Source organism: Lipophrys pholis, assembly GCF_963383615.2.
Source record: "Lipophrys pholis genome assembly, chromosome: 11".
NCBI lineage: Eukaryota > Metazoa > Chordata > Actinopteri > Blenniiformes > Blenniidae > Lipophrys > Lipophrys pholis.
Window position 1 is genome coordinate 10295136 of NC_137631.1, and position 26319 is coordinate 10321454.

General features: G+C 43.4%; 1 protein-coding gene across 1 annotated transcript; it reads right to left on the reverse strand.

Moving 5' to 3' along the window:
* Nucleotides 1-418: 418 nt before the first annotated feature.
* prickle1a (prickle homolog 1a) lies at nucleotides 419-25388 on the reverse strand. The gene is made up of 8 exons (XM_080474894.1): nucleotides 25105-25388; nucleotides 6886-7089; nucleotides 5089-5202; nucleotides 4074-4211; nucleotides 3355-3558; nucleotides 2975-3161; nucleotides 2000-2869; nucleotides 419-1900 (listed from the first exon to the last, which is right to left on the reverse strand). Exons 2-8 carry the CDS (start codon nucleotides 7072-7074, stop codon nucleotides 1041-1043), a joined length of 2562 nt encoding a protein of 853 aa, XP_080331020.1. The 5' UTR covers nucleotides 7075-7089; nucleotides 25105-25388; the 3' UTR covers nucleotides 419-1040.
* Nucleotides 25389-26319: the final 931 nt, after the last annotated feature.

Here is a 26319-nt window from a genome sequence, read left to right on the forward strand (position 1 = left end):
GAAAATGTCTATAATTTTGAATACCAAACTCTACCGAAAGTGACTACAATCTCGACATAAAGTCAATTTTAACAATATCTCCAGGCGTAAAACACAATGAAATATCCCAAAAACGTCTCCGATAGCTGTTGCATTATGCATGTTTTTACGAACTCACCCTGACAGCATGGCTTTGGGGCTGATGTATTTATGGCAGCATCGCCAACGTTGCATCTTCGGTCTCAGTGTTGTGTTGTGTCCACCACTCTTAATAAAACTGTTTAAAATGTTATAATTGGCGAGATTGGAGCTTCTTGCATGTCAGTTTTGGTCCACTGGCCATATGTTTGACACCCCTGCTTTAAATAATACTTCCAGTGTCCTTGATAATGTAACACTGAAAATGATTGTCAATGGAGGAAAAAAACAACACAAAATATATATAGATAATTTTATTACAATCATCATCTATCTTAGCCTTATATTCCAGTTTGTACATTTTTACAGATTACAATGATTTGTTTACATTACACTGACCCATCAATACACCGTTCAACCAGGCAATTCTACACACAATGCTTAAATGTTTGCTGCTGCACAAACCTGGATGAAAACGCACCTGAAGCGCTCGGGTCCAGTAAACTTGTCATAAAACTTTTGACACCCTTGTAGAAAAAGTGGCTCCGTACCAATTGTCAATATTTTCATGTCGATGCCATTCAGGCACAAAGCATGTCAAGGTTACAAAAATAGCCACTTAATCTTTTTTATTGCTTCAACTTTACATTATATACATATTATGCACTGTTAAATAAACACATTTTAAATTGTGCTCCATAAATATGCATTAACCTGAAATACTTCACCGGCAGTTTGTAATGTTACTGAAGCATACACTTATGAATAGTGAGAATACGGACTTGTGTCTTACACAACTACCTTGATAAGTTGAGTGCTTGGAAACATTTAATAGCAAGTAGACCATTATTGTAATACAAACACTGAGTGTAGGCGAACGAGGTAAGAGTCAGAGCAATACCCAAAGCTCAGGAGTGTAAAGCCTAAGAAATAATGCAGTTTTTCCCCTTGTGGCCTTTCTTCTTTTTGGACTTGGTCCATTGGCCATATGGAGGTGAGGACATGCCTGCTACAGCAGTAGGCAAGTCGTCAGTGTAATAGTGTCTATGGGGCCTGGGCTGAGGGATTGGCTGGCCCAGGAAGAAACCCTCCTCCTCAGAATCAGAGGAAGAAGAAGAACATGTGGAACACCAGTCATCATCATCACCATACAGGCCCGCGAACCTGCCCATTGGTGGACCCTGTAGCCTGTAGTCTGACGAGGCAGCAGGATGTGGGTGACCATGGAACGCATTGTGGCCCTTGGGACCAAGGGCATTTCCTCTGTGGTCTAATTTGTAACACATCTGAACCCTCTCTTTGGGCAGAAGATTCAAGGCGTTGTCAGATCGAGACTTGCGGCTTCGGCGTCTCCTGTGGTGGTGATGATGGCGACTTGATTGAAGCTCCTGGCCTTGCTCCTCAAAGTGGTACACTCTCCGACGAGTTCGTTCACTCATAGGAGGCTGACGCACTGGGAGATCTCCATAATGTCCATTGTCCACCACGTCATCAGAGAACTTGACTTGCTGCGGCCGAGACTGTGAGCGAGTCCTCCTGAGAGCAGGGACATGAGGTTTGGGTCTGTCCTCTAGTGCTTCCTCTTCCTCAGGAATATTCTCCTGAACCTCCTCTTCTTGCTCAGATGCAAGACTCTTGAGGGAATTTGCACTTCTGTGTAACATAGATGAATTAAGAGTTCCCATATTGCTGGTTTTCTCACATTCTTCTGTCTCTAGGTCATGATAGCCTTGCAAGGAATATGTTAAAGATCTATCCTTGCCATCACCATCGACTGAGGCCCCTGGAGAATAGAGAGAAAAATTATAAAATGTCCAAATCAAAGGCAAAGTATAATATTAAAGTATATCCTTAGACTGGACGTTGCAGTGCATCTACTTACCAGTAATATTGGAGAGAGCAAGTGAGTCCATGGAGTCTCGGACGCTCTGATCGGTCTTTTTCAATTCATCAGTAATACACTCCAATGAGTCAGTGTACCACCGTGGCTCCTCTCCCTGAAAACCACCTTCAGCTCCATGATCCAGCTCCAACTCCTGGATTTTTCTGCTACTTGCGGGGCCTGGATGGCTACCATAGGCAGAGTCCCCCAGTCCATCTTGCGATTGTGCCCAGTACATGTCAGCCTGGTATTTCTTACTGGCCAGGCTACCCCTACCACTGCCACCACCGCTCCCACTTTTTGAGGTCTCCTGCTTTAACTTGGTATCCTTTTCAGCAATCCATAAATCTGTCGGTCGAGAGTCATTGGTTTGCTGGAAGACCCCATGTTCCCCAAACTTTAAGAGCAGTTGAGTCATGTAGTCTTCATGCTCAGCCCACTCCTCCTCAGGTTCCTCCGGTGCCTCGGTCTCCTCAGCCCTTCCCCTCCAGAAGTGCTCATCTGCTAAGTTCATGTGGGTAAGTTTGTTGGTCAGAGTGTCATCGGGGTTCCCACTAAAGCCAGGGAACTTGTAGTTGACAGAGGGGGAGAAAAGGAGCGACTGACGGCATTGGTCGGCTGAGCGACTGCTCTTGCCCATACGCACGCTGCGGCGGGATTCACGTGATCGTGCAGACTGGAATGCAGAGTCGGAGGAGTCTGATGCATGCACATCTTCCCCAAGACTGCAGGCTTTAGAGCAGTAGATATGCCCCTGATGTGGCAGGAAGGGGCAACCTAGTAGAGAGCTCTTGCAATGAGCACAACTAAAACAGGTTTCCGTAGCATGCCAGTGGAGCCCGTCGTAGGTCATCTGAGCATGATCAACCCCTGTAAAAAGGAGAATGTTGACATAGTATTCAATTGACAATACCTTGCTATTTAAGACTACACACTAATGGTGGGCGATTGAGTTCCATAACTGCATCTTCTTACCAATATGTTCCCCACAGGCCTCACAGTATTCCGCATAAAGAGATTCAAAACAGCCACAACAGTATGGTCTGCCATCCTTCATGATATAGCGTTGCCCCCCCAGAATGGTCTCACATTCAAAACAAGCAAAGTGCTTCATGTGCCAGTGGCGCCCCTCTGCCTCAGTGCACTCGTCGGCGAAGATTATCTGTGGACACAAATGTTCACTGGATGAGACAAAACAGTGAGACAGACAGAGCCGTTATAGATCTTCATATCTAAGTTGTGTTTGTTCAAAGCAATGGAGACATATATTATTGCTATTCCATAAGGCAGTATACTTCAGATTCTCTTCCTTCTCTACATTGTTTTTAGGTAGAATTCCAGTCGTGTGGTTTTACCTCATCGCAGGCAGAGCAGCGCGGTTTGAGGAGCTCAGCATGGTGCCTTCCGCAGTGAATCTTTCCATCATGGTAGAAGTAAATCAAATCCACCAGAAGTTCGCTGCATGTGGAGCAGGCAAAACACGTTGGGTGCCAGCACAGCCCAGGACTCGCCCTTGAGGCAAACACTGCCATTTCCCCACCGTTGAGGTTTTCTCCACACTGCCATAAAAAGACATAATTGACGTCAATATTTTCCCCTGATGTCACTCAGAAATTGCACATTCATGTTGATTATGGGTATATCTTGTGATATTACTTCAAGTACGATTGGGCTAATGATTTTAAATATGTCAGATCCATGTTGTGCAAGTCCACCAGACTTTCATAACTGCAGTTTCCTTGTGGTAATTTGTCTTTTTTTTAACTGTCATCCCGATGAAGTTATTCTATGAGTATATGGTTTGTCATATCGTGACCATGGTTTTAGCTGTTTAAAAGAAAGACAGAAGCAAACAGTCATGAAAAGAGAAGAGGTGCCTTATGTGGGACTGTGTTTTGTCAAAATGTATCATGGCTGCTCAATGGTCGTTTTAAGCCAGCATAACTTATAAATATGTTTAAGTCTGAATGGCTTCACGTTGTGCACTTGTATGTAAAAAGGGGGAATATATCCACTGAGGACAGTATGCAAATGTTCCCTGTTCCAGCACACTAGTCAATGACAGAGAACGTACGTGTTCACAAACACTGTTCAGAAGATTGCGGGGCAGGAGTTTGATTGTTCCCCTTCCGAGTGCTTCCTTCTTCCTTTGGACACTGAACATATGTAACTCTTTCTTCTCTTCTTCGCTGAGGGACTGGCAATACCGAATCTGAGGGAAAAGGTGACAGTTTGTGGGTTAACAGACAAAAGGGATACAAAATGCGTTTATTCTGTGTCACAGTAAAAAAGGAAGCTATGTGGGGTATGGATTTTGTTCAAAAGGTGAAAGTGACCTTTTCTTATCATGTCCTCTCAACGATCCCCAATGCAGGGTCATCAGTCACCAAAAAGGTTATAAAGTTAGGTAAGTATGACTAAGGGCAGTGTGCATACCAGAGCGCAATGAACAAAAGCAACTTTTGACCCCAGGTTGCCCTTCTTACACCCCTTTAAACATATCTCCACCCACAGCCCCCTGATTGAGAACCTCATCTTTACAACAGTCCTTTTTGATGTTTCCCAAAGCCTTAACAAGAGGGAAAGCAGACGTTTACACAAACAAGGCCTGTGTTTAGAGTGAAATCAAGAGGATGGGCAACAAAAGAAGAGAGACAGCCAAGTCGAACTGTGGTGCCACTGCGGTGGTGGCATCACATAAAGCCTCTTTCAACCAGCATCCCTGACTCCCGCTGAGCAGTCCTCATAAAAACCACTGCTATGACAGGAATCCTGCTGGTGGGGGCTCCCGGCAAACATCATAAAATCATCAAGTCAAAAGTTACATTGTGCCCACACTACATGTCTACAAGATTGAGGAACAAAAATCCCCTAGTGTGATGTCAACGTGAATGCCAAGGGCTCACATTAGTGGGATGGCCTGGAGAGGCCAGACTTTAAGACTGCAAGATTAGCAGGGCGGCAAGAGATTCAGCGAGTAAAACAAAAATGGACAGTGGATCTTTCCAGCAGCTGTGGCATATATGAGAGGACCTGCTGGGATATGTTAAATGATACTTTACAGACAAAATACTCAAAAATATTCTCACCTCATTATCATGTGGTGGCAGTTGGTATAGGAGCTGCTTGATCCTGAACTTCTCTCCTGGGCTGTTGACGTAGGGGACTTTATCCTCGGGTAGACAGGAGAAATACAGTTGGACCTGGGGAAGATCATGTAATGGAGGTATTAAGCCAGATTCAGCCAATTCCTGTCACAAAACACATGAAATCCAGTTCAACTTACACACTTAAAATCCTTTGTTTATCATTGGTTCGTTTTGATTTCCCAACAATTCTTAAATTCCCAGAAGTCATCCATTTAATTGCAGTAATATATTGTGGTTATTATCTTGGGGCAATAGTTTTATTTACACGTAATTCTTTCCAAGAAACTACAGCACAAACACATTGATTTGTGACGACGCATGATCCTGGATGACTCTGAGTCAAACGTATGGAAGACTGACTTTGTGGAATGACAGTTTTCTTAGCACTTTGACTGTGGTACAGATTTATGAAGAAAATAAGTGTAGCACGCCAAACAAGCCAAAACAGGTCAACAGGTCAAATCAGTTTAACGGTTGTTTTTTTCCAGTCATATGTTTGTCTCTGTAGGGGCAGCACAAAGCGGCCTGTCATGGTGAGACCCTGACCCTTGAGGCTGACCACAGAAAACTCAACTTTATGAGGGAGGGGCTATTACAGTCAGCTAGATAAAAAGGTGGGATGTGCTTGTCTTGTGTGTTCGAGGACTTCCTGCAGCTTTAGCTGTCTAGAGGGGGGTAACGGCAATTTACCCTGACAATCAACTCACCCCCCACCCCCACCCCACGCAAACCACCACCATAAATTATGCACATCTTCATGCTGCTATTACCCCTCATCTAGCTCCCTAAGGGCTGAGGAACACTCAGTTATCACCCAGGGACCTATGTGTTTGTATACTGTAATGATGACCCTTAATGCACGGCCCATTTAGGGAAATGGCTGCAGTAAAGGCATGACAGCTGACCTATGCATTTCCTGAAACAAAAGGCCATGCATGTTAAGGCTTCGGGGCTCTCTGCTGCTCCAAAGTCATCTCCCTCATGCCCATCACCCGCTCATTATTTCCATGTGTGGTGGCAAGAGAATGAGAGAGAAGAGAGGCACATCAAGAAAAGAACAAGGCAATGAGGAGAAGAAAAAAGAAACGAGGGAAAATGCTGCAGATTTTGGGAAACGTGCCACATCACACTGGCTGCCCTGCGGACACAACTAACAGCCCTGGCTGTGTTTATGGAGGGGAAGGCTTGTTAAAAGATGGCCCCTTGATTTCTGATCTTGCCAGCAGCAGTAGACTCGACCCACCAAGCTCTACTCCTAACAGATCCCTGATAATCACAAGCAGACTTTACCATACCACAGTTTGTAAATAAAAGTACGCACATCCTGCCATTAAGTGGCTGGTTGGTAGAGCCTGATAAGTCAGCCTCAAACAAACCACGGACGCCTCATGAAATGCGTTTTCTGTCCCTTAGGTGCCACTTTTAGAGGCTTCAGCTTATGTGTCAGTAATATGCTGAATGGTCTTTATCTGGGACAGGTAAATGGGCTATAAAGGAGTTAAAATCAGGTCAGGACTGTTTATATTCCCTGTCAATAGGATACACAAATTATTCATTGTGATGCTTTGAGGAATAAATTACTTGGGAATTAATGAAATAGCATGACTTTGTTCTTTTTAGTTGTGGTTTCTGTAAGTCTTTGCGACACAAGAGGGCTATATTGAACACTGAGCGGATCAGCTTAAAAAGCAACGATGAATCTTTTTTTGATCGTACAAATATACTTGATAGTTTTACCTGTTCAGGTCTAAGGCCAGGTGGTACCCAGGCATACTCCTCCAGCGCACAGCCTGAGTCATCATCGGACGTGGAGCTGCGCTGGAAGCCAGAGGTTAACTTGCTGACTTTCTGCTCCATCACAAAGTCTCGCTGGCGTGCTCCACCCTGGAAGCTGGCCACCGGCCCCGCTGCACTCGCCAGGCTCATCAGACTCTCCTTTAACTAGACAGGCCAAGGAGGAAGATGGATGGTTGTGGTAAGCGTTCGAAAAAGGATAGGAAGAAGTGGGAGGGACAAAAGACAAGAAAACAAAATATTAGTTGTCTGGCCATGACATCAGTTCCTCAATGATGCTACCGTTGCTCCACCAAGTTGCACTCTGTCATTTCAGTGCCATTGGGCTGAATGTTAACCACCAGCTGAATCACACCATCTTGGCGCCTTTCATGAGGCTCACAACCCTCTCAAAAGGCCATTATGGTATCTAAGCAAGCTTTTCTTGGCGCATTTTTGGTGATGAGTCTACTACATAAAGACACCAATAAAGAGAACTATACCCTTTTCACTGCTATTGTGGTGGCAGTTAAACGTGCCCTCCTCATGTGGCTTTTGAGGATGCAGAGACCATTAGGAAATTCCCAAAGCTTCATGACACGACGCCCGAACTCATTATGGCGGCAATAACAAGCCATGTGCTGTTCATAAATTTGAAGTTGCTTCTATGGACACACACTCCTGGGCAATGTTACACAGAACATATATGCATATGCAGCCAACACCTCAAAAGAAACAATAGCGTTAAACGCTGGTGGTTGAACCTTCTCTTGTATGACATCATCTGAGGCTGAGGAGATGCTGCATCATGTAAAGTCCCAAAAGGAACCTCCCCATGGGATGCTCGCTCGAGCAGTTGAGGCTGAGGTCTGTATAAACACAGGGCCACCATATGGAGAATGTCCACAAGCCTGCGCTCTCCCTTTATCTGCCCCTTTTCTTTGGACTGTTTGTTTTCCAACCTGCCGCACTGAGTGTTTGATCATTCTTTCATCTCTCAGCTGGGCAAAGCTATTGTCGAACAGGTGGAGGAGCTGCATAGATAGATAGATAGATAGAGGTTAACATGGATGAGTGACAGATACTGACAGTGCGACAAGAGGCAAAAAAACAAAGTGAGGAGATCAAAGGCCTCGACTGTGTGTGGTGAGTGTTGTCACTAATGCATTTCTACACAGCCACACTTTACCAGACATGTACCATTGTAGTGAGACAAGACTGGCATCATGTAACAAAGGAGATCTGTAAGAATCAGTGACATGTGAAATACATGTGATATGTATTGTCAAGATGAGTTAATTCCAATATTTGGGTATGCAGGGAAATCCTGATCCTTTAATAGCCTGCAAACATTATACAATTAAACACTGAGTTTACAATCGTTCTCAAAGTTGTTGCTGGAAAATCCTTTTAGTCTATTGAAGAAAGATTGCATGTAAATGGTCAAGACTGAAACTAGTTATAGGTAATATTATGTTTGGATTATTGGATTGCACTTCAGTCACATTTGCCCTTGTCTCTCCTCATCCTTCCTTATCGTAATACCTGATCTGTTCAATTTAGCTTCATATTTTCCTCTTAAATCACTCCTAAAATTCCATAACTTGATTCCTTGAGCTGCTGTAAGCGTTTCAGGACCACACAAACATATACATGATGAATGTGTGTCCAGTTGTGGTCATTTCTCACAAGCCGAGGGCTCTAGCTGAGATCAAATGGGAGACCAGCCAGCATCCAGCAGACCTGGCCCTCACCCCCCCGCGTCTCAGGCCTTAGCCCCCTATGGCCGGTAGGGGCACAAAGGGCCACAGAGAGACAGCTGGGAAAACCAGACACACTCGAAGGCAGCCTTTGAACACAGACATGACGGGCAAAGGGGCCTGAATATCTACGCTCTCTCTGAGAGAATGATATATGCTTCTGGGAGTGTGCAGGTCCTAAACCTAAAGAGGGAATGCACACATGGAGGCGTGCAGGCGTGGAGACTTAAAGAAACAAGCTACTATGGGCTAAGCTGGTCCCCACAGACACATAAAGTATTATCAACACACTCCCAGATAGGGACCCAACTGTGAATGATTAACTGTTCTCCAAAACACCCAGGCAGCTCCTGGTTTCTCATATTAAGCCATGTTGCTCAAGATGAAGCCCGTCACTTTGGACTCCCTATTACTAATGACTGGTTTGCCCAGAGATGAGCTTAAAAGAATTACATGACAGATGATATTTACAGTGGATTAATGGATTTTTTTTTGTTAGAAATTTAGACCACAAACTGTCAGGGCAGGTGGATTGACTCATAGCGTGTCTCATTAAAAATCCTCTGGTGTCGCCAACAATGACGCCTTTGTGAATGATTCTACTCACAACAGATGTTTGTTTAGTCTCAAATCTTTTTGGGTTTTTTTTTCTGAAAGTGTGCTACGTTATCTCCTCATACACGACCTGCCTTCATATGAGAGAGCAGGGTGAGGAATAAGACACCCTCTTGTTCTCGTTGCATCTATTGACTTGCAAATGAGACCAAAATAACCTCCAAAAATGTGGCCTTGTTTGAGAGCAGCTTGGGTTTCACGGGGGAGATGACTAACTATAGGCAGGTTCAGTCAGACTGAGGAGTTCACAGCTTCACCTTTTTTTTAATACAGCATCAGGGACAGACTCAGTTACCTTTGGTAGAAAGATGTTTGCTTTTTTGGCCAAACCTGACTTACTGGAATGTCAGGCTTGAACTTTCACCAGGCCGTCAGATGGAGTACACAGGATGTGCCTGGCTCGGGGTCCGAAAAAAAACAACCCTGCGCTCACACAACCATATGTGCTTGCATGCTAATTTTTCCTTTTAGATGTTGTGCAGTTCATTTCCTCTGAATTTCCTCAACGGTTGGAAGGACAGACGCACTGAGCCAACCTGCTTCACCCTCTTACTGACTCACCAACTTCCAGACTCATCACGTCTCCTGGGTTTCAGCACATTTCTCCCAACAGGGATGTATGGATTGTATGATTACTTAGTAAACTACCCCCCCCCTTGCCCTGTCCTCCTCCCACACTGGCCAGACCCCTGCAGTCCTGAATGTTTAACAGCCTCTCACTCTTTTGTAAAGGTGCTTGTTAACATGGCTTTGGGAGCTGTTGGTCCTGCATATCTGACTGATGTGCCAAGAGAGCTGCAGGGCAGTGGGGGTGCAGTCAGGCTGAGGCCAAAATGGGGTGACTGACATGTATGAAAATGTTAATGTCTCGTTCGACAAAAAGGAGGATATTTAAGTCGTGACAGGTGAACGAGGGGAGAGCAAACACATCGTTGTTTTCAAATAGTAGTTCTAGATTCCTAAACATCCCACAAGTAATTCAACAAGAAAGAAGAGGTTTGTGCTCTTCGAAAGAACACAATGGCATTTATTTTCTCACAAACCTGCAACAAAAGCTAAATGAATCAGGTTTGCAAGTCAAAGTCCATAAGAAGTTACTTGTTGGAATTCACCCTCAAGAAAATACTGTGCAACACCGCATCATGTGCAAAGTCAAGCATAATCTTGTTTATCACTTTGTGGAACACCAACCTCTCACAAGACCCTATACAGTGATTGGACAATAAATAAAGCCAAGAGGGACATTTTTAAAGAGCGTTCAGCAACATTTTAACCAGAGTCTCCCCCAAACTCCAGACAGTGGGGCTTTGGATTAACAACCTTAGTAATTCAGACCAGAAGCTGCTTATTTTTCCTGTGCACTCGCTCTGTCTATATGCCTCTAGGAAGTGAATGATAGACGTGCACACAACGTGCTCTCTGTCAGTCTGGACTGACCCGACATGTTTAACTTGGCTTGTGCTGGCTCAGCAATGCAAGACTGGCTCAAATTGGAGAAAAACAAGAAATTCAGCTCAAAGTCCCTGCTTACTTCAGCGAGAGCTCCAACAAACCAGTTTATTTTTAAAAACAATTTTTATGACACAGAAAATCGGAAAATATGCAGTGTGTCATTTCTCTCCCTGAAAGCATTTTCAAATGACAGCCTGTCAATTTTTCGGTGCTTAACAAGATGTCTCTCTTATGAAATATGTAACTGCAGGCGATATCAGATTTACTCGAGAGGTATATCATCATGCGTAAAGCTAAGTAAAAAAATAAAAAATGTGTGATATCAAACATGTATAAACCATGAATAACATTTGCTTTTTAGACTCCAGTCAGTGTGAAGCTGCTCCTGGCAAAGGAGGCGGACAGGAGCCTGTTTTATGCAGTGCTGAGGCGCTATGGGTCTACAGAGTTTGGATTCTTCTTTTCATGGCTGGGGGAGTGTTTATCCGGTCCAAATGGATGGGAGTGACATCCCCACTGAACAGAACTCTCCACGAGTGAGACCACCTGCATGTGCTTAGTAGGCTGGACTGAGGCTCGGCCCGCAGGTACTGATGTCACAGAACGGACATCGAACATTTGCATGCCGGCACTGACGGAGACTTAATTATCAGCTGTTTGAACACCATCCATGGTGTGAAAGGAGATTTTAATGTCAGTCAGAGCTGCTTTGAAAACTGTTCTCTATGTTGTTGAATCATGCGCGGCATGGATTCACAATTAAGCTTCTCTCTTGTTAAGACCAATAGTCCTAGAATTAAAATGTCATAAGTCTTACATGTCCTTGCATAATGACCCGAAAATACTTCACAATAAGTTGTGATCAACACTATGGCATCTTCACTCTTTCTTGCTTTTTTTTGTGCATTTTTTTTCCCCCCGGAGGTTTCTCCTCAAACACAAGTCCACATCTCCAGTGCTCTCTTTGCTGGTCTTACCTCAGTGTAGGCCAACTGCTCCTGAGGCCAGCAGAAAAACAGATGATCTAATCACAGCTATATCCACACTTAGATTCTTCTCCAGCCTCTGGGCTTCATATCTGCACAAGATCGTTTGAGCCCAAGTTCCAGGACGGGACAGGACAGGAGCAGTCAGACTTCTCTGTCCGAGCTGTCAGCACAGGAATGGCCCATTTCCAGGGAAAGACTGTACAAAGTCGGGGAGATGTCTGAGCACACAGGAGAGAGTGTTTGAGAGAGGTGTGTGCATGTGCGTGCACATGAAGGAGCCCAACCAGATGGTCATCCCACCCTTGCCTCCCACTCCTCCTCTTCCTCCTCCTCCTCCTCCTTCCAACCCTCTTCACCTCAGCCCGGCCCCTTAACCTCCGAGCAGCCAGTCACGGAAAGGTTAGGCAGAGCGAGGCAGGCCTCTCTCCTTCCCCGACCCTCCCATCACACTTCAAACAAATGAGAACCACCAGTAGAGCTCCCAGGAACTGCACTTTTAAGTAGCACATCAGTGATGGCAAAGCTGGTTTTACCACACTAACCACCTCATATCCACAAGAGCTTTCACATGACATTCTTCTTCCGCCTTTTCTATCAGTGGCTTGAAGCTGCGGGGGAAAGTGGTCAACGTTAAAGAGTCTGGCTTTGGTTTAGCTGGCGATTTCTCCTTTGTTTTCTTCTACACTAAAATGCCACTAAGTTATAGGGAGCTGCTTGCTAACTGCAGCTTTATGATTACAGGGCTTGTCAGGGCAAATAAACAAAAAATGCTTAAAAAAAATAATCTACATCTTAGATCAGCATCATATACGTTCCTACTCAATTAATGTCACTATATCTTTGACATGGGAAAAACTCCTTAGACAGTTTTATCAACCACATAGCTGTTACTGTCATTTTCACATTTGAATAAGAGTTGAAATGTCCAATATTATTTATCTCAACTTTATGAAGTCATCCATCACGCCTAATGGTAACTGTAGTGTTGAGAATCCTACCACAGTGTAGACTCACTGGATCGTATTAGATGGAGCAGGCGGACAAACATTTTCAGGTAAAGGTACACACACATTTCAAGGAATTTGAATAATAGAGTTGTAAAGAGTTGTTATTTCAAGAAATAAACTATAAAGTTTCACTGATCTTAAAATAACTATTGTAAAAGCATTTGTCCCTGTTAAAAATGTAGAAAACAAATATTTCATTTTGTGAAATATTGTGATAGTTTGAGAAAGTCAATTTTGATTTTTGGAACTTATAAGCTTAAATGACCCTGAATATAACAAAAAAAAGGGACTGAAATATTTCTCTTGCGTTACAAATCCAAAATATTGGGAAGTTTCACTTAAAAAACAAAAAAAAACGTTTACTGTGTACTCTAAGTCCATTAGGTTATCAATATTTCAAGTTACCAGATTGCATAAAACTTTTCAAATTTCTCAAGTCAAACGTGACACATATTCAGAAATATCTGGATTATAATTCACATGTTCTTCTCTTACATCATTACATCGTTCTGCTTTTAACCATTTTTCAAGAACAGATTTATAAAAGCATAAAAACAAATACGATTGATAAAATTGATATAGATTGAGATGTTGAATCTCTAAATCATTTGGATTCTTTCCAGTGATGTTCATTATAAACGAAGCAATGTTTCTAAATGAATCTCTGATATATTAAATCAGGTGTAAAATTGAGCTTTTAGAGTAGAAACCACCCTTTATCAACAGGCTAATAGTAATTGCAGGGTAATCAGATCAGATCAGATCACGAAGAAATGTCTCAATAACTGATTCACAGCAAAACAAGCAATCAGTAAGTGCCCCGCCTCTTAGCTGAATGTGTCTTCATATCACACAGAGACAGGAACTTAAATTATACACGTTCTATAAAAGCCAAATGTACCTATCCGCCCATGCAGTGAAACTCCCTCGGGGGGGGAGGATGCCGTTGACCTCTGCCTCTCCTTCACCTCTGCAGGAGTGTCAGAGCCTGTTTCTCTTCCTGTTGCCTCAGAAAACAAAAGTGAGCTGCTCAGGTCAAATTCTGGGGCGCTGCACCATTTTCATCTGCTGGTGGTTGTTTGTTTACTGTGTCAAAGTGTCATTTTTCCATCTGACAAGGTTCACTTAACGAGAGAGATGACTATCTCCAAAGAGAACTGACTGTTTCTGCTTTTTATAAATATTTTTGCAGTAGTGTGTCAGCATGCTTTACCGCTGTAAAACATTTTCATTAGGAAGCAAAGAATCTATTAAACAGCTAGAATTACTTGCTTCATAAACGTTTTAGCAGCTGTTTGTTTTTGTGGGTGTGGCGCGAAAACCGAATTCTGTGAATTTGTTTGAGCAATGAACATGCAGTAGTACTTTTTATTTATTCATTTATTTATTTTTTAAGGACATTATTAATCTACATGAGCGATTTAGGCCATGCTTTTGAAATTTAGGACACGCTCAACTTTATTCAGCTCACAGATTGGTGAAGGCCAGGAGCTCATTTCCAGCACATGATTGACAGAGTCTGAGTGGCAGTTTTTGCGTCCACTTCACGCCTACATACATTGACACAGTATATGTGCGGAAATATCACAGCGTGGGAGGTGAATGGTGACCATCATTTGAATACTTATGGACATAATCTCTTGAGAAAGTAAGTCAAATTGTGTCTGATGTAAGTTGGAGGATCTAAAAAAACAAAACAAAAAAAAAGGCTGCCGCAGTGCATTTACACTTGAGTGGTACATACACTGCATACGTGTGTGGACAAAGCCATTGTAGCAGCCAAGTCCAGGGAGGAGAGGCACCCTTTCACAGCAAACTTCAGGCCTTTGTGGTTGTCCTTAAAGACACAGCACCCTGCTCCATTAGCAAGTCTTTGAGGGAAAGGGGGCAATACAATAGGGCCCCTCCCAGAAGGCGAGATTCATGAAATGCAAAGCTGGGCGAACGTGGACAAAAGGTGCAGAGCAACAACGACACGCAAGAGAGCCCAACTCTTTCTTATTCATTCAGTTATAGAGTAACTTTAATATATCATTTACCGTTTCAATGTTGTGCAAAGGTTTAAATAGCTTCTACAAACTGAACTGGAGTGTGAATATTTAGGCTTTGCCGCAAACGACGACGCGGATAAGCTTCGTATCAGAACTACAGCCGTCAGATCGTACCATGCTAAAGTTAGATGGAGCCGGTTCAAGGTTCACCTCAGATAGTTGAATAATATAAAGTTGGACAAGCCATGCATCCCTGACCTTCGACCTCAAAGAGCACCAGATGACCCATAAATCTATGGCCCGGGGGGCTTTACAGCCCATTCCCCTGTCATAGTCGCAACGACCCGAAGAGCATCTCACACCTGGTCTGCATCTTCTTAACGCTGTAAAAGTAGAAGCAGGAGCACAAATACGCCCCGTGCTAGCGGCGAGGCCGTCTGCTGTGACCAGCAAGCCCTGACAATGACAGGACGGGGGTGATCACCATCACTCGGCGCTCGGCGATAAAGCCACATTCTTCTCTGGTCTAAACACGTCCTCGGGAAGGGGACCCATAAAAACCAGGCTTCTCGTTTAAAGCTGGATGCTCCATCTCACAGCGAGCATGAGATCCACCCGGTGACACAAGCCCAGAGTCATCTATCTGCTTAAATGAGTCAAGTTTTGGTCTTAGCACCTGTCATAAACGGGGCTGCTGACGGGGGCAAAGGGAAGGTCAGTCTCTAATCCACCGCCGTTGATGACCATTGTTGAGAGCCGCTCTCACTGGTGTGTGAGCTACCTTATAAAAAGTAGGCATTCTCAAGGTTTAAATGACTTGCCAACGGGTATTAGCAGGACACAAGCACAACAAAAGCTTCAGTTATAAAGGCCAATAAAAGCCTATCACCCTACTGTAACAACAATCCTTTTTACGCCCTGAAAGCGGGAGGAAAAGGTCAACTGGTGGAGCAGCCAGTGCATTGATATTGACTTAGCTAGATTGGCGCTGACAAACTCAGGTCAGACTGTGGGCTTGTTAGCCCTATAACCCTCACGTAACCCCCTTTATTATTTTTTTTTACCCTTTCCCTCTGACACACTGCAGGCAGCTGAGAGGCAACACTTAGATTCCGCCTGTTTCTGACCTGACACATTTGTAAAAATTTCAAGGGAAATATTTACTCGCTTGACACTTGACCCTAAGGTTCACGTGTTGCTCAAGAGCTCAATAAAATCAAAATGAACCACATAAGTAATTGAGATTGATTTGATTATTACCACTGAAGTGGGAATGCAATACGGGTGAGTGTGAATCGCACGTATCAAATGATAATCAAATATTTTTAATATACCGAACACAAACACAGGCGGTCACAATTCCAACATTATAAATTAATAACCAGGTTGTCCAGGTTTCATTATGAGATTTTAGTACACCATTGTATCAAACCAACAACGTAACACTGAAGCAGATGACGTTAGTTTGAACGGGCCTGGATTAATGGAAGAAGTCTGTCACCACGCTCCATATCGGCCCATTTCTTTCAGCTCATTTAATTTGCAATAACGTTTTTTTTTTGCATCACATATGATGTAATGCGACTCAAAGGTCCAGTTTCCATTGAGTAACATGCAAAACACATGACATGTCTCCAGACAAAGCCTGGTGTCAGGAAACTGGTTGTTTTCTTTCCTCTTTACAACACGTACACTACTGTACGACTGCTTTGTCAAACATCGCAGACACGTATGATCCGCAAAGGTCATATTTCAGCCTCGATCTGACACCCTCTCACCTAGTTGTAAAAGTCGGACCTCATTGGGGACAATGGGAAGTGGAGCGAAGGAGCTCCTGGGGCTGTTAAAGGGAGGAAGCCCCTTTTATTTGAGGACGCTATAACTCAACAAATGCCCGTGGCTGTCTACACACAGAGCGGGGCTGAGGATGAATGGGCTGCTCTTACACTACACACTTGCGCCAACAAAAGCAGTGGATCAGTGAAGGGGCAAGGCCTGTCATGTGTGGTCTCAGATAGAGACATTAAATAACCACACAGTCCCTGAGCAGCAAGTTTAACCAGCAAGTCTGGTGTTTTACCATCATTTTATTTCTGCAGTGAGGCTTTAATGATTTTACTGTGACTACAAAAGCCATCACCTTTTTTTTTAAAAGGTTTGATCACTCCTGTTGAAGCAGCACCCCGCCAATGTCCAGGTTCAATGTTTATGACCTATGAGACATTGCAAAAAAATTTTAGCATATGACCTCATGCTTTCACAGAGACCAGCTCACGCACTGCTTAAACCTCACACCTCACACATCTGGGCTTTTCTCCTCAGCCGTCCTCTGAGTTCAACAGTATTTCCTTCATATGGCAACCCAAACTATTTCCTGTGTGTTTCCAGCCTCGGGCTCGAGTGGACACATGAATGAAACCGCCATACCAAAACAAGCAATTCTTGGTCATGAGTGCTACGAGCTGGCTGCTGAAGAAAAAGACGATGCAGTTAAAAAAAAAAAAGAATAAGGTTGACAATTCCCACACGTGGAAACATTTTCCTGAGCTGCTCAGCTTCAAAAGGCAAACTGTGGAATCCAACAATACTCTGAAATAGTTAAGAGCTGCTCAGTCAGGATCCCACTAATGATTAACATTCCTGAAGAAACGCTCTGTTACAGTCTTTTTAGAGCGTTCTAATTAAACACATGCTCCAGTGCAACAGCACAGAGGGAACTCTGACAACTGCAAGTGGGGATGCTTCTTTCCAGCGCTGCTTAATTGGATACAATTTAAGTCATTAAGGTGGTAGTAAAACAGCAGTAAGAGCAGAGGAGAGGCCCAATGATCGGGCCTGTAGGACTCCCTGTGGCTCTGATGTTGTTGACCCTTTAACCTCCTTTAGGTTCCTCAAAATGAAACATGTCCAGCTGCATTTTAGTCACATCTTATGAAAGCCATGCGTTTGTGATGAACATATTTGATATATTCAAGAAAGTTCAGTTATACTGCGACATATGACCCAAGCCACTGTGATTTTTGCAGAGAGAAATTTTCTTTTTAATCCTTTTTCTTTTGTTTTGTCTTTTGCACATAATCCCTTTTAAAGTAGGGGTCTTTTGTAAGAATATGTGCAAAAGGGTGTGGGATGTAGTCATGAGATCCTCATATGAACTCTGCAACCTTTTTAACACTAAAAATATGAATATACACCCACACAATGGTATACAGCATATGCATGATTGGATAGGAATTTTTTTTTGGGTAAATGAAGCTGATGGGAGAATTAAAAATTCTGTTTATAAAGGAGGTAACTTAGATTAAATAAAACAGGTGGCTCAGTTTAAAGTAAAATACAAGTTATTTTAGAAGCATTGTACTATAAACTCTAATGTTATTGGCTAGTGCTTTGTGAGACATTAATGTGCCATTGGGTGTGGTCTGCTATGATCAGGATACAACAATAAACTAAATTGACTGTCATGCTCAACCTTTGTTTTTGGCCCAGACGTCTTTTAGTCCCTCATCAAGCTGGTGTTGTGTTGTCTGAAGGGGCAGGAGGTAACATCAGGGGAGGGATTACTGCCCAGGTCTCATCCTAATCACCTATTGAAAGCAAGAAATCTCTAATGCTGCTTAACGCCTGAATCCTCTAAATGGTTATTTCCAATAATTATTTCTCCTGTAACAGTTTAAACCTCAAATGTAACACCACATGAAGTAAATTTGGATCAGATTAGGCTCCAAAAGATAATTCAGTAGTTAGTGGGTTGAATACTAATCACCACCCCACCATGTGGCCGGCATACAATGAGACAATCCCTGGTTTGATTTGGAATTACAGGTGCATTTCTGTGTGTTTTGCATGTTTTCCTAATGTGCGTTTTGTCTCACAGACTTGAAAAAGTATGCATTTTGGGTATCTTGGTGATTCTAAATCGTCCTTCGTGGATGACTTTGTAACAGTCAGAGGAGGATTGAATCAATAACACTCTAATTAATCTAATGGAGTAGTACTTTGAAGTACTTGCATATTCCAAACATTCATGTTTTCATAAGAAAAAAAATTAAACCAAATAATCTGTTCTGCTACTTTTGAAAGCATAAATTGGTAATGGGCACATCCACAATTAGAATGAATATTCAAAGCTTGTGATCAACTTTATTGGAGCCAATAAAGTTAATCTTATACCTGAAATACATTGCTTTATATCTAAATTTGTTGAAATAACAAATGACAAATTGCATGTTTACATGCTTTATTGTTCCGCTGAGAAACTTTGAACGGCGATGTTCCATACAGGTCGAGTGAATTGACTCCCTGCTATAGATAATGCAGTCGAATGCAGTTGAAAGTACCTACTGTAGTAGTTTTTGAAAAGAGAGCCCGAGATCACTGTAGAATTCTGAATTGGATAAAACAGTTTAGAAGATGGATTGGCATTTCATGCATATCAGAATATATATTAATACATGCCTACAGTGAGGCAGTCAGTAAGCCTCCGTCTTAGGCGTCATAGCCTGTGTGTGTATAAATGTGTCTGTTGGCACAAAGCATATGTGGAATGGAAAAAGTACCACAACTGGCTGTCTTATCACCCTCCAAATTACGGACACCAGTCCTCCGGGGCAAAGCCTATTCTTAGAAGCCTCGCATGTAATATGTCTGTTTCTGTCAGCATGGGAATGTTATTTTTGGAGCTGCTAATACTTAGGTCACTAATGACAGCAAACCATTTACAGCGATGGAACATGTGACAGAGGCCGGACACGCTCTGTCGGAGTTTCAAGTCGATTCATCTTCTCTCTTCAATTTGAGCTACCTCACTTTTATTTATTTTCAAGGTCTCTAAATGTATATATATTAAAATTTAAAAAAAAAGAAAATAAAAGTACCCTGAATGGTTAAAGAGTGTGTTTTTGCTTGTGGTGGGACCCATGGACAGATGCACACATCTGTTCAGCCACTGTTCTTGTTTTCTTTGGGAGCCCAGCCCCTAACAGGAAGACGGTGCGAGCATAGCAAACAAAAAGCCCAGTTCTTTGAACTGGCCTCTCACTAGGAGCTGCTGTCGGGTTGTTGTGGCCGAACGAACGTTCTCCCTGCGAGCTCAGTGAGCCCGCATCGGGCCTCGCATCGCCGCGTGGCAACAAACGTCCTCAGCTGGCCTTTGGCGAACTTTACCCATCTGTATGTTATCCAGCAAACGTCTAGCTTGGCTGTACTGTCGCACTATTCCCATCTGATAATAATACATTTCATTGATGTGAACAGATTGGAGGAGATTACAGGGTAACAACACATAAAAACAATAATTTATAGAAGCTGTCAAAGTCATGATAAAACTCACAGTAGGTGCAGAGGGGAGAAAACATTGCAGATATGGTAGATGAAATATATAAATATCACAAAATGTAAAGTTTCATAAATCTAAATATAACAAGAAGCTCATGCTACTAACCTCATTTGAAGCTATTAATAAAGAATCCCTTTATTTTAATTTTTTTGTAGACAATTGCATCGCCTTTTGCAGGACCTGAGAGGGTACAAGACCAATGAGAAACTATGATTTAAAATAGAATGACTGTATGATAAATGCACATTTACTCATCTACTGAGTGTTGAAATGTTACAGTTTGATTCACTGAGAGCGGACCAAGCCCACAGAGAAATACAAGAAGTTCACTGATGCAGAGCAGCAACACTATCAACACCATGTAACATACTGATGAGATGAGAAGGATGTAACACTGAAGAGAAAGTGGAACAATGAAGAGAAAATAGAACAACTTATGGCTCAGTCCTCCACAAAACGTGTAGTTTTGAATGTTTTCCCCTCAAAAACAAAATGCCCAATCCTGCTCCATTAGCTGAGATGACCTCTTTCTTGTATCTTTTACTAGTCTAACCCCACCATACCCACTTTGGATCATGTGGCGCACTGAAACATGCAATATACACTCATGGATATTACATTTTGTGACAACTTTAACTCAAAACTTGCAGTTTCTCACGGTAAATGTCGCACCGTGCAATATCACTGGAATGAGACTAATGTGCATCTCACATGGTATGAGGAGGTGTTGCATGTGTTATTATAAATGTGAAGCAGTTGCCAAAGAGCACATGTCTGGTGGTCTATGGAGAACACATTGCTCTCACAAGGAAGATCCGGATAAAGAGTTATGTTTGAACAAGTTCACATGTAAAACCTGTCCACTACATAATACAAAGAAGAAACATCTCTTTAAATCGTTCTCGAAGGAAACCGGAAGGAGATAATGGTTAGATTTATCACTTGGTATTTCTCTTAATCTTCCAACAATATAGCCCAGGAAATACTTTTGATGAGTTATTCTTAGAACCAAACTTGGTAGTGTGTGTTTCAGGAATACGGTCAAACCCTGTTCATACATTTGTTCCCAAAACCAGATTAATAGCACAGTAAAATATGACAAGGGTTTTAATGCGTAGATGTTTGGGGGGGGGGGGGGGGGGGGGGGGGGTATCCTGGCAGTCATCCAGACACTGTCCTTCCAGTCTGCAACTGTAACCTTTTAGTAAAATCTCAGGAAATACCTTTGTTGTCGGTCCCAAACCAAATGGCTTGGCCCGTAGGGTCCATTTTTAAACCCCGCTGACCTTTTCCAGATCATCCACACTGACTGACTCCACCCATGTGACAATGCCAACAGGGGGAACAAGAGCCACAGGAAGGGCAGCGGGGAGACAGTGTGTTTTGCATATTTCCAGCCGGGGGTCCGGAAAGCTTTAACTGAATCCCCTGTTGTGTGCTGGGGAAATGAGCTGGGCCTTTTAATGACTATCTCAGGGTAATATGTTTTCTTTTGCTTCCAAGCCCTGCGAAGCAGCGATCGCTTGGATGGATCGCTATCGGAGTGGAGGCCAGAGGGGAAAACAAGGCCTCCTGCAGGTATCCATGTCTGTGTCAGGATGGGTCAAAAGAACTTTCCAAATCCCCATTAGTAAGGTCGCTGACGTTTGCTATCTTTATATCTGTTACTCCTCTCTCTGAAACACTCACATGTTGATAATAACCAGCTTGGTAGCTCGGCACCATTATTATGATGCATTCACTGAGCATCATGCCCATACATGATGCTGCTAATGAAACATGTGTGTCAAACATGACTTTCATCATCGCGGTGGTCTGATGGTTGGTCCCACAATCATCCCGTGTGGTTACCAGAGATCTGCCGGGGCATTAAACCTCAGTGTGCGAGCCAAACCCGTTTTCCTCTAACATCATCCTGCAACTCCTAATAAACAGAGCTGTGTCTGGAAGTGCTAAATCAGTAACTACCTTTAATCACTTTAGAATAATGCTTAGCATGTGCATCCAATGTGTGCCACCGCTTCAGGCAGAGTCTCTCCGACTCATGCATGATGCCGTTTGAACATTGCAGCAGGGGAAACTTCAGCACGGGGGCAAAGCACAGCATTATAATCTCTGCATCCACAACCGAGCAGCTATCCTAATCCTTTTCAACCACTACTGTAACAGTGCCCTAAATTTGACCAACCGAGCCATCGTCCACTCCGCCAGACCAAGTGACCGCAGATCCAGGGACCACCGGCGTTTAAACAAGCCATATTTCATCCAATCTCCTGCCAACCTACCACAAACAGTTTACAGTCGATGGACTCTGCTCTCTGGAGTTTGTCTATGGCAACTCGACTCCATGCCACATCTCGCCGCGCAGGGCCATGAAAGACCGGCCTCGTCTGACAGCTCCTCACAACACCCTGTCCTGTCCTGCTCTGCTTTTAGCCCGGCTGCGGTGAGCTGGACCACGTCTGGGGATAAAAGGCTGCCAGAGTGTTTGGCTTGCAGGCGATTTACACGGACGCAAGGGTGATTCATTCTAGCTTTGCACAAACAGGCCTCTGTGTTACATTTCGCTGGTACGCGGCTTTTAAATCAACACACGGGAACATATACACACACACTGGGACTTACATTATATATATTCTGCTCGTTCACACTCAGCTGGGTGTCTGTGGCACACACTTGGGCTCTCCGACACCTACCATCAGTGATACATATGTGAACACTTTGTCTCTGTCCGTCTCAGACACACACGCAGACATGCCACACTGTTTATGTCTCAGGCGGCTTTCATTTCTGTGATGCATTTTCACTGCTGTTACAGTCTGTCGATGTGTTCCAACACAATGCAGACCAGCGCGCTGCCCAGTCTCTATACCCTACTTTTAACCATGCACTTTGGAAACATAAACCACTGACATAATCCACAGTACTCATAAACATCACTCGCTATATTTTTATGTCCCTCTTGCGTTCACACACACAATCTTTAAAAAGTCTTTGAGGGTCTTTGGATTCCTTCTTGGTTCACCTCAAGGCTTTGGGAATGACTTGTGAACAAACACTGCGTGGCACGTGAAGCTGCTCCAGAAACCCCCCCCCCCCATCTATAAATATCCTAATATTCCCAGAGAATTCTCACCTGCGGCAGCTCATTGAAATTATCTCACCCACAACACATGCCTTCATAGCTAGGTCATCTAAACACTAATGCCTGCAGCTGTGAGGCATGAGAACTACATTTCAGTGGCTACACATTATGTTTGGTGCATTGAAAAACATTTTAATACATGTAACCTCTAAAATGGAATGTGCTGTATCTACTATTACATTTTTTTTTTTTTAAAGATGGCCAACGTTGACTTGCTTAAACCTCCAGGTGATATTTTAACTCCAAACTCATTTAGATGAGCCCTGCTGCGAGTCCCAGTGCAACTTAGCTGTCAGCCTGTGATCTGGCCACTAGGTGACACCACCCCCTTGGTTCTGTGCTGCCTCCTCCTTTGTATCTTTGTCCACAGCTCACACTCAAGACGACTTCTTTGCAGGATTGTTTTCCTTCTCTGGTCTTTGTCCCAAGAGAGAAACAAAGAAGAATTCTTTAAAGTTTGGTAATCGCGGAAGGGAGTGACCATGGTTTAGAGGAGCGTCTGGTCCAAATATATTGAGATGTTGACCTGGGGAGCTCTAACTTTGAAGTGGCATTGTTGACACTGAGCAGAACCAGCTCTTAATCTCCCTCCTTTGTACTGTCAGTGTGCTCCAAAGTAGAACACAGTCTACTTAAATGCACTCTCACTTGCACTGCATCTCCTCAAATAACTTCCACTATGGATAAATGTGTTTAAATGAAGACCACACCATGTCCTCTTTTTTTCTTTTTCTTTTTTTTACCTTGCTGATGTTGAACTGTCCTGGGATCCGCAGAGCTCTGTTTTCATCAGCTGTGGTCCTGCTGACATATTTCAGACCAGCTTGCTCTTATACACTGAGCCATCTGAGTTTTTCATTCTGTCAGCCCTGGTGAAGGCACGCACAGGATTTAAAGGCTCATGGTGATCTTTGCCGTGGTCCAATGAGAACAAATTATTATTATAGACAGTCTCAGATAGAACAGTAACTACTCCCATGCGCCTTGTATAGTTGTGCTACTTTAGAGCACAGCCGAGGATGGGAATGTTTGAAAGTTTCAGGTGTGTCATTGCATTAAGAAAATACTTTATGGGATGTTTAGAGTCCAGAAAGAGTTGTGAATTCCGCCATCCAGCCAGACTTTTAAAAGTGTGCACTTTATTTTCAGGCTTTGGGAACTTACTGATCAAGGTCAGTTTACACGGGAATAAACACCAGGTTAGTTGAATGGAAAATGCGTTTCGAGAAGTCATCCCTCCATTTAAGAGACTGAAGATTGGAAACCTTTCAGCATGCCTATCCTTGTTGCAGTTGCACCACTTCTCAAGTCGTTCTCACCTCTAGCCATCATGGACAGAACTGGAGAAAGTGAGAGAAACTTCACACAGTTGCATATCTGTGCGTCTCTTTCTCGATCATCCCAACAGCACTCGTGACAGCGACACGCAGCCTGCGGTGGCGGGCGGGACAGGCAGCGGTCACGCAGCGCAGACCAGTTGTCAGCAAAGTGACAGGCGACAGCTGAGTCCATACATCTGGAGGTCCCCGGGGACTCCACACTTCCACACGTCCGATCTGTGACCAAGTTTTTTTTTTTTTTTTTTGTTTTTTTAAGCGTCGGAGTAACGGGGCAACTCGGACTCCACGCGCAAGGGGGTGTGAAACAGACTGCGTAAAAGCGCAAATATCGCTTGGTTGTTGAAGACATTAAAACCAGTATGCTCTTTATGGACGGACAATATCAAGTTCACAAAGTTAATCGCGTTGCATATTTCTTTATTTATTTACACCCTTTACAGCTATTTCTTTGCGCAAAACTTGAAAATAGAATCATTAGTACAGATGAAGGAAAACTTTTATTGTAAATGCTCATACACTACTTCTGAGTGGAAAAATAAAACTCACCTCAAAAGCAGTTCAGGCGCTGTAAACCGAGTATCCAGAGCCAATATTCCTGCAGTTGGAAAAGCGATGCACGCTGCGTCTCATTGGCATTTAGTTGCTAAAGTCCAGAGAGGGCGCACCGCTGTGTCTGCAAAGCTCAACTAAGCGCTGTGCAAGGCGATAAGCGTTAAACCCCTGGTAATGTTGGCTGCATTGGAGAGGAGAGCAGAGGGAGAGAGAGGAGAGAGAGAGAGAGAGAGAAAGAGAGAGAGTCTGGTCCGCCTTCACGCACTGTCACCACATCAGAGGAGCACGGTGCGCTTTGGCGCTCCTCTCAGCGGTCACAGTGAAATGACATTAGCGGTTCCTCCCGCCTATTGGCTTAAACAAGTAGCCTAACCAATCCTGGGGACTCACTGTGGACAAATGCTCCTGAGAGTTTAACTCGGGCTGCTGGTGTGGAGAGTTTACATCAAACTGGTAGTGAGGATCACCGTTGTGGATAAAAAAAACAACCCCCAAAAAACCCACGAAAAATAAAAAGATTAAAGTAGCGAGTTACTGAAATGCCACTGCGTTTGGAAGTATCCCACTTGTAATTGATCACTTCTATGAAATGCAGCTACAGCAACTGCAGTTCAGCATGTATTGTACCTGACTCCTTACTTTTGTAGTCCAGAAAACAATTGTAGAGCTGCTGCCTCTCTGCCCTTGGCTGTTTGCATGTAATTCATGTAATTTAAATAAATGTGAGCATACCTTTAAAAGAGTTGTATGCTACTGTGCGTACGTAGGTAAGTAAGTAAAATGTATTTATACAGCACCTTTTCTAGATAGACATGTTGAGCTATGTTCTGCACCGCTGCTGGAGATTGTACCCTTCTGGCAGGAGTGTACAGTACAGTTGGAAATGCTGGACTGATGAGGCCACACAGCCAGTAGTGGTTAGCAAACTCACCTCATGGCGAAGTCGTCATGGGATCATGTCTCGGCCGACCTTTCTGTGAAGAGTTTGCATGTTCTTCCTGTGTGCGTGTGCTTGTTTCTCTAGATACTCAGTTTCCTTCTGTAATCCAAAATATGTGTCTGAGGGTAACTGGTGTCTCTAATTTGCCCATCGATGTGACTGTTTTTGCCCTGAGATTAAACCAGCAACCCCTCTAAGGTCTGTAATGAACAGCTCAAGTGTCCAATGACACTGAATTGCACAAAGTATAGAAAGAGACATGAAGAAAA

What these genes read in the sequence shown, in the direction of transcription:
- prickle1a (XM_080474894.1), bottom strand. Translation starts at nt 7,074, where the DNA reads ATGAGCCTGGCGAGTGCAGCGGGGCCGGTGGCCAGCTTCCAGGGTGGA. An exon ending in TGCCACCACATGATAATGAG is followed by an intron (nt 4,212 to 5,088) that starts GTGAGAATATTT and finishes CTTTTCCCTCAG; the next exon opens with ATTCGGTATTGCCAGTCCCT. An exon ending in TGCTCTCTCCAATATTACTG is followed by an intron (nt 1,901 to 1,999) that starts GTAAGTAGATGC and finishes TCTATTCTCCAG; the next exon opens with GGGCCTCAGTCGATGGTGAT.